General features: G+C 43.7%; 1 protein-coding gene across 6 annotated transcripts in view; it reads left to right on the top strand.

Moving 5' to 3' along the window:
• LOC103822899 (phospholipid-transporting ATPase ID-like) overlaps positions 1 to 13,859 on the top strand; it is an 86,069-nt gene that overhangs the window by 31,895 nt on the left and 40,315 nt on the right. For all 6 annotated transcript variants that reach the window (XM_018922942.3, XM_018922941.3, XM_050986656.1 and 3 more), the window contains 4 exons: positions 29 to 87; positions 9,702 to 9,815; positions 11,912 to 12,010; positions 12,883 to 12,944. In XM_018922942.3, coding sequence (XP_018778487.1) covers positions 29 to 87; positions 9,702 to 9,815; positions 11,912 to 12,010; positions 12,883 to 12,944 — 334 coding nt within the window. The remainder of the gene's footprint in view (positions 1 to 28; positions 88 to 9,701; positions 9,816 to 11,911; positions 12,011 to 12,882; positions 12,945 to 13,859) is intronic.

The raw sequence follows: 13,859 nt of genomic DNA, 5'->3' as shown, positions 1-13,859 counted from the left end.
TGCTTGATGTGTTTCCTTTTCTTTGCAGAGGAAGAGAGACAACTTCAAGCAAACAACCGAGATTTTAATCTGCAGTTTGAATATGCTGTAAGTAACCAGTGTATGTTGTTTCATGCAGATGTAGTCACAGATGTAGCTGCGTCTGTTTCATGTCTCAAGTGTTGCTTCAAAGGGGTGAACAGAACTGCGTGCCAGCTATGGCTCTGCAAACCAGGCAAACACAAGCCAGATGAACCATCAGAGGTGGATTGCTGCTAAGTCAGCCTGAAAAATGGGCAGCTGAAGGAGATCCAGTTCTAGAAAAGCATGACACAGTGACTTTGCACACTTAGAGAGAATTATTTGTGAGTCAAAGCGTTTGCAGGATCAGGATCCAAGGCCTTTCAATAATGGAACCTGGGGGGATTTTTCTGTGGAAATTTGTCTCCATTTAAAGTAAAACATGAAAGGAAATGTGTCAGTTCCTCAGCTTTTGCAGTGAAATCATCTCTGTCAGGAAGCTTTTGAATCTGGCCCTTGTGGCTTACTGCCAGCTTTTCTGCCAGATTCCTAACAGTCTACTTAGGTTCACTTGGTGCCATGAAATCCGTGATTCCAAAATGCACCTTGACACAGGCTGGCTGTGTCCCAGGGCTGCCAGGCTAATTTGCCAGGGAGCCCCTTGGGCAACTTCAATTCCAAAGCTTGTGAATAATTTTCTGATGCTATGTGCAGAGGAGGGCTAGCTCAGCCTCTAGATCTGTCCTGTCTGCAGGGGCATCCCCTCTGTGAGGCCACTCTGAAGCTGCATTCTTTCAAAGTGTTTGCAGCTGCCAATTAATACCGGAGTGAAATTTGTGAATTTTTGTCCTTTGGATATCTGAATTCCAGTGGTGAAAGTAATCATTCAGTTACTCAGGAGCTCTTTGAATCATTTTTTGGTTTAGGAACATCTCAAGTATTTTCTTGGCAAGAGGTGAAAATACTAAGCATTTTAGAACACACTAATTTCTTGTGATAGGGACAGTATGACTTGCCAGCAGGTTTGACTGATGGCAACATGTGGTTTTCAGGGGTTTTCAGCCACAAACATGGGTTAGAGAGTCCCAGGGTCCAGAGCTGCTGCATGTGTCCTGAATATGAAATGCATGGCAGTTAATATATGTGAAGTACTATGCAGCATGAATTTCTTATCAAGACTGGTGATTTGAGACTGGGGAAGTGAACTTCATTTACACACAACCTGCCAGTGGCGTGCAGCGAAGGTTATTGCCACTACATATGGATTTGTTGTCTTCCAATGAATGGTTGCAATGTGCAGTAGTGGGACAGAAAAGTAGGAGGGAGATGGGCAGGTAAGTCAGGGTAGAGGCAACAAGCAACTCTTCTGGTTCCCTGTCTGATTCTGTGAAAAGCCATTCAGAAAACTGACTTTGCATGACACTGCTTCCCAGATGATTGCTTGATTGTGCCCAAGGATTTGCAAATAGCCACAATGAAGTAGACAGCTTTGAGAACACTTCAGAATTTTGGTAAGTCTGTGATTAGGTGATAAAGTGAAGGCAGCCAAAAAGCCAGTTCAGTATAATTCGGTAAAACTTGGCAGTGAGTTTTGGTAATCATGCACCTCATTTTAGTCAGCTATGGCTCATGATTTCTGGAGACTGAGGCTTGGAAAATCCAGGAAACTGCCCCAAAAGAGCCAAGCCTGGAAGTGGTGAGTGGATGGTGAGGTGCTAACAGACTTTAGGTGGTGGTGCAAGAACTGCCCTAAGTGTACAGGGCTGCACAACATGTCCTGGGCCACTTTTTCCCAAGAAGTCCTCATAAAAGTTCAATTTATTATCTCCACATTACTAGGGTGTATGAAAAGAACTAAACTTGCTCATAATTTACATCACACCCCATGCTGTAGATTGCTGATGAATGTGGAAATGACAAAAAGGGAGATAGTCTCCTGGCATCCTCCCATAACATATCTACGGTGCTCCTGAAAGTTAGCTCTTCCAGGCAAGGGTTAAATTTGGGTGCCTTCCTCACATTCAGGTTTGTCTGTCATGGTGGGGTTGCTCTGCTAAGCACTAGGATGTGATTCAGGGGGAAAGGACCATGAAGATCCAAAAGAAACCCACCAATATAACAAAGCTTTAATAGCATTTTAGACAGTGAAAGTCACAGGACTGAGTTTCAGGTTTCTTGGTAACTTAAGGCCACATTAGCCATAAAACCTATAGAACAGGTTCTTGCAACAAAGCTAGGTGAGCCGGGAAATGTTTCTTTGGAGTAAGGCAGTTGCTGAGCAAGGCCAATAAGGAAAAAGAAAGGGAAATGCAAGCCTGGATGTGTATTGACTTACTGCTGCGGCCAGCTCTCTGTCCCACCTGCTGTGAAGATTTGAGCCTTTCACTAAAAGGGGCAGTTTCTATCATGTAGGCATAGATCAAAGGTACAGAGGTGTATTGTCCCTCTTCATCACAGCAAGAGCAGGGAGGTGAGAAAGTACAACCAGAGGTGGGTGTGTTGTCCCTGAATATCCTTATTCCTGGTGGGACTTTGTCCCTTGCCAGTGCAAAGTCCCCAGGATATCTGTGAAGGGAGAAGAGACGAACTGATAAAGACTTGAAAACTCTATTGTGTGTGGAGTCTGACATCAGCTCTGGCAGCTGCTGAAAGGTGGCTCTCCTGGAATGAGGCAAGACTCCCGAATGGCTCAAACCAGCTTTGCAGGAAGCTGGTACAGCGCTGTGGAAAGCCATGTCTGCCACTGCATGCAAGGGCATGTCCACCTCCATCACACTTCAACTTGCAGGAGACTTCAGAGGGCAAATTCCCTCCCTGAGCTGTCAGAAAACACTGGAGATGCTAAACTGCAGCGTGTCCCTTCCTGCCACACTTCTCCAGCCATGAGGTCTCGATAGTTGAGCAGAAGGCTTAGAAAAATTAAACAGACTTTAAAACAAAGTGCTGTGCAGTTAACTGGAAGGGCTGAGTGTGAAGGTATGAACACTACCCACTAGCTCACAAAATTAGTTAGGAATGACTCAGAAACCAAGTGTGAATGAGTGGCATGAAAAGGCACTTAGAGCAGCACAGGAAAGGGCTCAATATAGGTCAGTAAAAATGAAAAGTCCTAATCCTGTGTTTATTCACAATGCAGACAGAAAGATCCTTCCTGAATTCAGAAAGAGGTTTGTTCTGTGTAAAGACTGAAATAAAGAGAAAAGTAGGGTGGCAGATGAGGTATAACAAGATTTAAGAACTTTAATCAACTTAATCTGTCTGCACTCACCCCAACACAGCTACAGAGGGGACAGCCTCTGTGTGTCCACCACGATGGGCTCTCCATCAACACTCTGGAGAGGAAAATCTCTTCTGAAGGCTTTTAATGTTGATCTGATCCTAGTTCCTTTTTAATTCTTTGCTTTCACACTGGAATTTAGCACAGCTGCACTGGGACGTCATGAAGGCCTGCGAAAACAACTTTGAAATTGGCTTTCAGACAATAGGAAAGGAAATGCAAGGCCTGTGAGTCAATGACAAATTTCATCTTGGATCAGGACCCAGGGTCAAGCCGGCATTCTTTCATCAGGACCAGCGGCAAGGGGGCTGCTTGGACTCAGGTCACCTGATGAAGTCTCTAGTGAAGCAGGAGGGATGTATATAACTTCCTATAGCCAGTACACATTGCCTGGGCTGGATCAGCAGCTGGGCTCTTATCTGTTTGAAATTTAATTGGAGAGCAGGGAGCTCTGGTAGTGGCTCAGACTCTGCTCCACCTCCTCTGCTTGCATGCCTTTGATCTCAGAAGGCTGCCTGGTGGGTGATCCTCAAGGACCTTATCAGCATGGCCAGGGTTGTGGCACCAGCTGCCCTCTCTTCCTGTCTCAACCTGCAAATGTCTCCCAGGGTCCCTCAGGCTCAAGGCAGAAGGGAGTGTGGTCTGATGAAGTGAAAAGTGGTCTCAGTAGTCCCTGAAGGATAGGTACAGCAGCAACCTGCACTGCTCTTTAGTAAAGTGCAAGTTGGGTCCATCTAAAGAGCACTTGAGGCACTGTCAGAGAGCAGCCAGAGCGGGGCTGTACTTTGAGAAATGGCAAGCTGGAAGTGGAGGTGATCCAGCTCAGGCAGAGCTCTCACTGACCATGGTGCAGTCCTGCAGGATGGCAGGATGGCAGGGACAGGGCAGGATGCTGGTGATGGGGTCCATCCTGCCCATTCCAGACAAGGTGAGGTGATGAACCAGGTCCAGGGCCCTCTTAGGGAGCCCAGGCAGAAGTGGTGAGAGATAGGGCTGAAGACAAATCTATACCAGAGATGCAAGGTCCATCAAGGATAGATCTATCCATCTATCCATCCCTGGATAGATCAGGGAAACAAGGACAGATGACATTCTGGGCTGAAGACAAATCTATACCAGAGATGCAAGGTCCATCAAGGATAGATCCATCCATCTATCCATCCCTGGATAGATCAGGGAAACAAGGACAGATGACATTCTGGAGATGGGAACTTCTACAACATAGCTCAGGTAAGGATAGAAGGCTCCTGGCTGAGCTCAAGTGAATTCCTGAGCTCTGGACAGGGTTGTGGCTGGAGACACCAGGGGAGGTCAAGGTCCTCAAGGCATATCAGGCCTTGAGAAGCACATAAAGATTGAGCTGTGCCAGATGTAGTCTTCAGTGAAGTCCACAGACTCCTTTGGATCAAGTCTTCCACTCTCCATCAGATTAAGTCTCATGGAGAGAATACTACCACCACACTGGCTGGGTTCTGTTGTGTGAGACCATAATGAAAACAAAACAGTGGTTTGGAGTTTGTCTCCTTTGCACCAATCAGCAGTGCTCTGCCCTCCCCTTCTTTCCTCCTTCCTGACAGGCAGCAGCTTCAGGTACTGAGCCAAGCCAGAGGAGAGCACAGTGCTGTCAAAGGGGGATGCCTCAGAGACAAGACCTTTAGGTTATTGTGCTTGGCTTGTCTGTGAGTAATGACATGAGGTTATCAAGCCATGCCAGCCCTGTGCACCACCATGACGAGGACACTCACCACACTGATGGCTAACTGCTCAGTAATGGGGTGACACCAGACTGAAGGAACAACACAGGAAAACACAGCCAGTGATCATGCTTTCCTGCAGATTTTCATGTCATACCTCACATGTGTTGAGATCCTGGAAATCACTTCAATTGTGTTGCCAAGAGAGGGTCAAGGGCTTGCATATGTTAAGACATTCCTATTCTTTTTCTGTTTAAAAAAAAAGTAAAATGGGGGAAAAAAAATAAAAGGGAAGAAAAGAGAACTGTGCTTTGGAAATTGGCATTTTTATCTCTAGTGTTTGGCCAGTCTGTTACTCCTGGGAGTTTACTTTTTTACAGGGACTTTTACAGGGAGCAGATTAACACCACCACATCCTTTTGGCCTTTACCAGTCTTCTGTAGAGCTGTGGCTGCTTCCTACCATCAGGAATAAGTCAGTGAACTTGGGAGTCTTAAAATGGTCTGGTCTGGAGTTATGTACTCCCTGTGAAGACAAAACCTTGGTAGCACATTATGCACTCTTACATGAGTTTATTAAAAATTTTCATGAGCACATTCACAACCCTGTGGTCACATTTCTGCTTATGGCTTCTGTGTTCTTTCCAATGGCACTGCTGCAGTTAAACAGAGCACCATGGAATTGCACTTCTGCCACCTCCTCAGTGAGGCTTCACCAAAACACCTGGGAAAGACATTTCTGCTCCTCAGCTGTTCCATTGGTCTGTGCTACCCAAGTACCAACGAAATTGCCAAGTGTTGTGACATAACACCTCCCTCTGGGGTCACCAAAGTCTTGCTAAAATTTACTTGGGGCTAGATTGTCCAGCTGCTGGGAACTATTATGTCACTGAGCCAGGGGTATAAATTCAGAGGGTCAATGCCTTGCCATACACTTTATCCCCTGTAATCTAGCCACAAAAGCATTGGTGTCTCTTATTTCCAGTGACTTTTATGGCAAGGAGATGATTTGTTTGCTCAGCGATCTAAGGTAGGAGCCATCTGCTGAGTTTTGCTTAATGTTGGACGTCACAGGCGGGCTTCTGAAAACACCCCCAAAGTAACAGCTCATCCGCCAGATCTGGACTTGTGTAACTGTGGAGAGATGAGCACTATTCTTAGGGACAGCATTTTGGTGGAGTCACACCTCCAGGAGGTGTGAATCTAGCCCCTGAAAAGAGCAGATGAGAATAATCTCTCACCCACAGACAACATTGCTCTGGTGTCAAGCTTCGCATCTGGAGAGCTCCAGGCTGGCTGTGGGTAACCACGCTCAGACCTGCTCATTTAGGACACAGGTGCATGCAGGGACTGCCCTCGCACAACCAGAAGTCTAGGGCAGATCAGGAAGTAAATGTAAAGCTCCCCATCTTTGTGCTTAGTTCATAGAACTGCTCATCTTAGCTGTTGTTTTTAATGAATCTATAGGAAAACCAGAAGTTTCAGTGAGGCCTCTCAATTCCTAATTGCTGTTACAAAGATTATTCCTCTCCATGACTTTTTCTCTATGGGAGTCTCCCCCACTGAAGGCAGAGAGTGGGCACAGTGAGACAGATGATGTGTTAGAGGCATTGCTTGTGAAATGATGGCTGCATGTGGACTATTTAATGCACTGCAGTGATGCAGGCTCCTGTAGCAGCCCTCCCACCCCAGAGTCAGGCTCTGGTCCAGTCTAACCCAGTGACAGGGTTTGATCACGTTAAGCATCACAGAAGAGGATAAGATCGAGAGCAGAGGCCAACTGAGATTTCCCTGTAGCTGGCCAAGAGCCTGAGCTGTCGAAGCACGCAGCCCTGTAGTATTGCCTGGAAAGATAATCGATACCTGAGAGAAATGGTTTTGCTCAGCCTGGAGAAGAGAAGGCTTCAGGCTGACCTAGCTGTAACCTTGCAGTACCTGAAGGGAGCCCGTAAGAATGATGGAGAGGGACTTTTTACAAGGGCAGGTAGCAGACAGGGCAAAGGAATGGCTTCAAACTGAGCGTGGGTTTAGATTAGATACTGGGAAGAAATTATTTACCGTAAGGATGTGGAGGCACTGGCACAAGTTGACCAGAGAAGCTGTGGATGGCCCATCCCTGGAAGCTTTCAAAGCCAGGCTGGAGCGACCTGGTCTGGTGGGAGGTGTCCCTAGCCATGGCAGGGATAGCTGGAATGACATGAACTTTAATACCCCTTCCAACACAAACCATTCTGTATTTCCATGATTATAAAATACCCTGCATGGTGCTTCAGCTGTACCTGTGATGCGAAAATGCAGAGTTTGGATTTGGAAAGACTGAAATTTTCTCTAGTTTGTCATTATAATTTGCTGTTGCTATGCCTTTAGCCCCTGAAGTCCATGAACAAGTTATGTGTTTAATTAGATATATTTATAGTAATTATAAGTTCTTTTTTTTTTTCTGGTGATTGATTTTAATTATAGATTCTGGAATAATGAGAAGATTCATGATAATACTCCCTGTCCTTATCCTCAGGTCTAAAGTGCCCTAGTGTCCCAAAAGACAGTATGTGCCCAACAATATAATGATCCTGAGCAACTATGGAGAAAACACTGACAATCCAGATTCCTGCAGTTAAGCATTTGGAAGCTGTTATGTCTGGGGTTTTTACCATGCCTAATGGCAATAGGAAATAAAATGAATGGCTGTGGTTCATTCAATGATTTTTCTGACGTAATTAATGGACAGAAATAGAAGGCAGGAATTGAAATAAACCACTCCCATTCTTTTCTTATTCCCTTCTGAGATTTTTGCAGGCAAAGATCTATAAACTTTATCTGAGTGTTTACTGAGTAGTTTTTCCCATGTTATATGCAACCCTCTGAAATCTCTTGGCGCACAAAGGTCAAGTCCCCTGCATTTACTTTTTCCTGCAGCAACAGTCTTTTGTTTTTTCTTTAAGTAATTGGTCATAATACTTGTCCTCAGAATAGTGGGCAGATTTCTTTATTTAGATCCAGCTTTTATTAAAAAATCTGCTAGATTGTGAGCCTGATGGACACAGTCTTGTCAAGCAATTTAGTTCCTAGTATGCTGTGTTTGCAGAGGATGCTCTTTCTCCATTGCTTCTGTTTCAGCAGTGTTCATGGAGCCTGTCCACGACACATACCCCACAGTTAAGGATTTTGAAATAAACCAAATTTAACTACACGTCATGGCATGGACAGAGTTAACCACACTCGCAGGTAGCCGCATGATACCAGGAGACAGGCAATATTGTATATATGATGATCACTGATAAATATATTTTCTTGCTGGAGTGCAACCAGGAGGAGGATTTGGCTAGCTCTTCTATGAAGGCTGTTTTAATTTCTGCCCTTTTAGAGATTTACTCATTTGGCTTGTCCAAGGGATAAAACATGATTTTAATGCTGAAGAACATACACTGTACTGTGAGACTGAAGGTAGAGAAATCCAGTAACTGCCAAAAACAGAATAGCTTCCCCCACACATACCTTTCAGTGGTAACCTGGAATAATTGGTTTAGTGCTGGAAACATGCGGATGCATGTCAGTGTGGATGTCAAGATCCCCGATTAATGCATAGATAAAAAGTGGGCTGTGATTCATACTTAGTAGCTTCTGTCCTCCCACCAGCTTAGCAATATCTAAAGGCTATTACAAATACCACAATCACCATTTTCTCTCCTGTTGAACCAGCATATTTATTATGGAATTCAGGTGTGCTTCAAATCTGCCTCCTTGGGCTGTCACACCTTAGGTTCCCTGGAAGGGGGTTCATGGGCATTATCTGGAGAGCCTCTAGGGGGAAAAAATGTAAGATGTTCTCTCAACAGGGGGGATTCATCCTTCCAGAACGAAACCCAGACCAGGGTCTGTTAAACACCATATGAAAAGATGGTCTAGCACACCTGAAAACTAAAGGCACAGCAGCAGCTGGTGGGTCAGTAGGATGCATTGAGCCTGTCTGGCTGGTGGCACATACTGGACCAGACTGCTCTCATCTTTGGGGAAGAAAATACCCTGTCCTGCAACATCAAGCTTAGGTCTTTCTGTGGTTTGCAAAAGACAGACTGGGGAGTAAACTCTTCTTGTGGCTGGAGAGGTAATTTGAAATTAGAAAAGGAAACTGGAAATAGGGAACAGAGCTGCAGCTCACTTACTGAAACAGTGAGTTCTTGTATTAGTGACTGTTTGCACAACACCACATCCAAGTGATTTTTGTGGAGTAGAAACAAGTCACCCGTCGTAGCTGCTGAGCTGAAAGTTTGCTGAATGAGCTGAAAATGATAATAATAATGTCATATTCTGCTCCTGGGAGGACATATACCTCCAGTAGGGCTGTACAGCCAATGGGAATTTCAAAGCATCTGACAAAAAGCATCAGAAAAAAATGTTGTCTTCTGGTTACAATTCTCAATTTTCTTTGGGCACTGTGTAATTAAGAAGACTATTAATAAAGGGAAGATGTTGTGAGCAACAGCATACAAGTTAATCTACCTGCAGCAGCACTGGCATAAGCCGAGCATCATATTTTCACCCATTCCAAGAGGAATTATCTGTTTATCCAGACTTGGCATGTTTGTGTGAGAGAAAAGGAAACGCTTTTTGAGCTGCTGTTGGGAACAATGCTATTGCTAAATATAAGCAAGTAAAACACAGTTAAAATGTGTTGTGCTGTAATTTTGTTTCCTGTTTTACCAATCCTTATTTTCATTTTTTTCCCTACAGAACAATTCAATTAAAACATCGAAATACAATTTCTTCACTTTCCTGCCTCTCAACCTGTTTGAGCAGTTTCAGCGAATAGCCAATGCTTACTTCCTTTTCTTGCTGATTTTGCAGGTATGAAATCACTGTGCTGTTTCCAACAGATTGTTCTCTGTTATCAAAGCCACTCTATGTTTGACAGGTGTAATGAAGCTTGTAAATAGCAAGCTATAGTCCTGGTGTGAATTAGCATCTTAGTAAAATCTTACAGTACATAGAAAGTAGGGCAGAAAAAAGCAATTTTCTCTTTTACCTTTGGATATGAGGGTTTGAACTAAATGAAGGAAAAAAGTTAATTAGTTTTCAACAAACTGTGCAACTTTTTCATGCCCTGCTCTAATATCCCTTTGTGTCTACCTCTGAGTGCTCCTGGCTGTCCTCAGATTTACATTACTTATTCATTTTGTAGTATAAAGCCAAGTTGTCTCTTACCCATGGATTTTTAAGGTGAATTCCACAGGCAGTCACAAAGGAAAAGAGCAAGAAGGACACGACATTTGCAACCTGTGGTGTTTCCCTGGGAAGGAAGGGGTTAACATCAGGAAGGCTCAAGGTTTTGGCTAGTTTGCATAAAGCTGGATATTGCTGGTACCCTCTCCAGGGTGAGGAGGTGTCCAGTAGGGAGTGTGTCAGACTCTGGCAGCACTGCTGAACCCTGTGGATTGCCATGGCATTGTGTTGCACTTTGCTCATCACTGCTAATGATACCCTGAAAGCTGAACACACCGGATAAATTGATATCAGGATTTCTGCCCCTTTGCACCTTGCTGTGTACTCTGCCATTGTTGAGTCATATCAGAATACGCCTTATCAAAAGAAGGGTATAATTTTGATTATGTTTCAAGCTTAATGTTTTAAAGTTGATCATTTCACTGCACACAAATGTGCGAAATAACCCGTCTCAAATGCTTTTTTTTTTTTTTACAATTTCAGCTCAAAAAAGCATAGGTGAAATGTGGTTAAGCCATCAGCAAGCCACAAATGATCCTTTTTGTTTATTTGCAGGGAATGAATTTTTGAAATTACAGTGCATCTATATTTTTCAAGAGAAGGTGCCTTTTCAGCTGAGCTGAGAGCACAGTTCCTGCGTTGTTGTGCTGCACTCTAGCTGTTTGTCTGTCAAATTCATAGCATTCCAAAGTATTTGCCTAAAATTATTCCACTGTGTGTTTTGCTAGGCCATTTAGGGTTGACTATATATGAAAGCACACAGCTTTTTCTTTACATCAAGGTAGCCTAAAGAGGGCAGGCATTAGTCGACATATTCCTCTCTCCATCCCTGTGGGACTATTCCTGCATCAGGAGTGGATGCGATGGGCAGGCTGTGGGGACTCTGTCTCCCTCTCTTTTGTCACAGACCAGTGGGACATGCATTTTCCAAGGGAGGTGAGAAGGCAGCAGTTGCAGCCTGTACAGCTGAGCAGGGCTGTGGTGCCTGTAGGATCTGGGCTATGACAGTGCATAAATGTCAACTTCACAACGCACTTCTCAGATCCAAACTGAGGGACATACTGCTGCTGGTTTCACATTGTTTCCATCCCTAGTGCTGCACTTCTAGAGGAGGGGGAGAACTGTGTGGGGGTGAGACATCTCCCTCTGCTTGACTGACAGCCTAAGAAAGTCACCTTCAACTCTTTGGTCCTCTCACTGTTAAAGATGTAGGTAACAAAAGTGGCTGTGCTGCTCTTGGGAGAGCAAGGTCAGCCCTGGCAACACCTTGCATTGTCCATTGATGTAAAATTTACTTCAGCAAAAATGTGAGAAGTTACTGAAACAAAGAACAGAAGTTTTTGAGGGCTCTGCACAGCTGGTTTTGCTCAGATAGCTCTTGAATCTCTCACAGCAGACTTGCCCATGTCAGTATTTCCAAAGAAATACCCTGGGGGTTTGGCAATCCTAATTCTGCAAACAGCAATAAAGAGCAGCTCACTACACTTTCTGACAGCTCCATTTTTCTAACTTAAATTATAGCTTGTTTTGAAAGGAAAACATGGTTCCCTGGCTCTCCCACCTTTGGAGGGGGATGGGTCACATATCAGGGATGGAGCTACACTTCTGCCTTTATTCTGTATTCAGGTATCATAGAAAAATGTTGACTGCAGCTTGATTAGGCAGCAGTAGTTTTCTGAACTGGCAGGAAGTGTCTTAACTCAGATTTTTTCTTCCTACAGTTGATTCCTCAAATTTCCTCACTGGCCTGGTTTACAACAGTGGTGCCCCTGGTGCTGGTGCTGGCTGTATCAGGAGTCAAGGATGCCATTGATGACTTTGTAAGATTTCTAACTTTGGAGTTGACCTGTGATTCTTCAGCACAGTAACTGAAATAAACTGCTTAAACTCAGCTGGTGGCTGGCACTCTAATGGTGTCTGAAATTAAGTCCCCAAAACCTATAGTTTGTTCCTGAAACAGGAGCTAGAATTTCCAAATTGCTGAAGAGCCTAGCAGCTTCATTGACTTTCTCTGAAGCTGCTCAGCATGTCTGAAAATGGGATCACTCATAAATATGTCTGGATGCAGGCACAGAAATCTTCCTTAGGCTTCCCCTTTAGAGAGCTCATCCTCTGTCATCCAGTACAATGTAGGTGGGGAAAAAAATCGGTAAGAAACAAGTGCTCAACCCACTTGTGATTTTTTAAACTTGCTCAGCTTTGGCCAAAGTCTGCTGCCACCAGAGCTAATGGTCAAAAGCCCAATTGACTTCACACAGTAATATTAGAGCTGAGTTTAACATCTGATTTTCTCTCCTTATTAAAATGATTTTGATGTTCAATGGAGCAATGCCAGAACATCAGTGGCCTCTTTCTGTATGAGAGCAGAGGAATGAATTTCTCTGGTGTTTACAGACTAAGGTGGGTGGGAGCAATGCCAGCTGAGTCAGGGCTGTGCTAAGGTGACATGTAAGGCTCTACCCTCCTTCTTCTCTCCAAGAGCAAGCCCGGTGTTGCCTGCTGCCCTTTGCAGACTGGTTATGCTCTGTGTCACTGCCATAAACATGTGCTGGACACTGACTCAGTTGTGACCTTAATCTGCCTGATCCATTCAGGCAGCTGGGTGGAAACCCAGAATGTTAATGAACTGCCTAGGGCTCCTGTGTGTTTGGTTTCCTGGAAATGCCTTTTAACCTTCTGATCCAATTTTCAGAATCGACACAAAAGTGACAAACACGTCAACAACCGCCCAGTCCAGGTCCTGATCAATGGCATGTAAGTCCTTTTTTGCTGCAGTTTTCACCGGGAAAAGCATTTTATTAGTAAATAGTTTTGATTTTTTTTTTTTTTTTTTTTTTTTTTTTTTTTTTTTTTTTTTTTTTTTGGTGTGTGTTTGTGTGTGTGAGATTCTCAAGGATCACTAAACAATTTCAAATTGAATTGTGTTTCACACCACTAGTTCATCATGCAGTTTTGGATTATGTGTCTGATTAATGAACCCTAGATACAGTACCAGAATCTGTGCAGACATTATGGCTGTGACCTTGTGCTGACAAAAACTAAACTCTTTCTCTGTTCCTGGGTGTTTATGTTTAAGTAAGAATTTCAGAGTCTTGTATTACTTGACTCCTTACCCCACAAGTAACATGCAAAGCTATCTTCTGGGTCCATTTATACTCACAGCATTTATTTTGCATTAAGCAAAACTAGGCATTATCAATAAGATATTTTAAATTAAGAAGCTGGAATATCTCCTTCATATATTTCATTATATTTTGAGTGTGTGTAGCACTTCTGGCTTAGATGTATCCAAAACATTTCAGATGCGTGCTTTGGACATTGTAATGCTAGTTCTTTCCTGCAGAAAAAAATAGCAGAGGCTTTGGCTTTCGTGGCAGACAGATGTGTTTACAGCTCCGTGGAGTCCAACTATGCATAGGACACAGCTGTAGACAGCTGGGAAGTATTTTGTGACTTTTTTCCACACTATAGATAGCAGTATGTTGTGTAAACTCCAGCAGATGATCAAACAGTTAAAAATATAAGTGGAAACTGAAGAATAGGGACATAGTTTTTGTGTTCTCTGCTAAGTAAAACAGTTTCTTAGTTTACTGTGTATTAGTTACTGTGTCTAGGAAACAAATTTTGACAAAGAAATTTGATAATGTTTTGCCTTTTTCAAAACCTGGA

The sequence above is a fragment of the Serinus canaria genome, chromosome Z, assembly GCF_022539315.1.
Source record: "Serinus canaria isolate serCan28SL12 chromosome Z, serCan2020, whole genome shotgun sequence".
Lineage (NCBI taxonomy): Eukaryota > Metazoa > Chordata > Aves > Passeriformes > Fringillidae > Serinus > Serinus canaria.
This window is presented reverse-complemented; position numbering and strand designations above follow the sequence as displayed.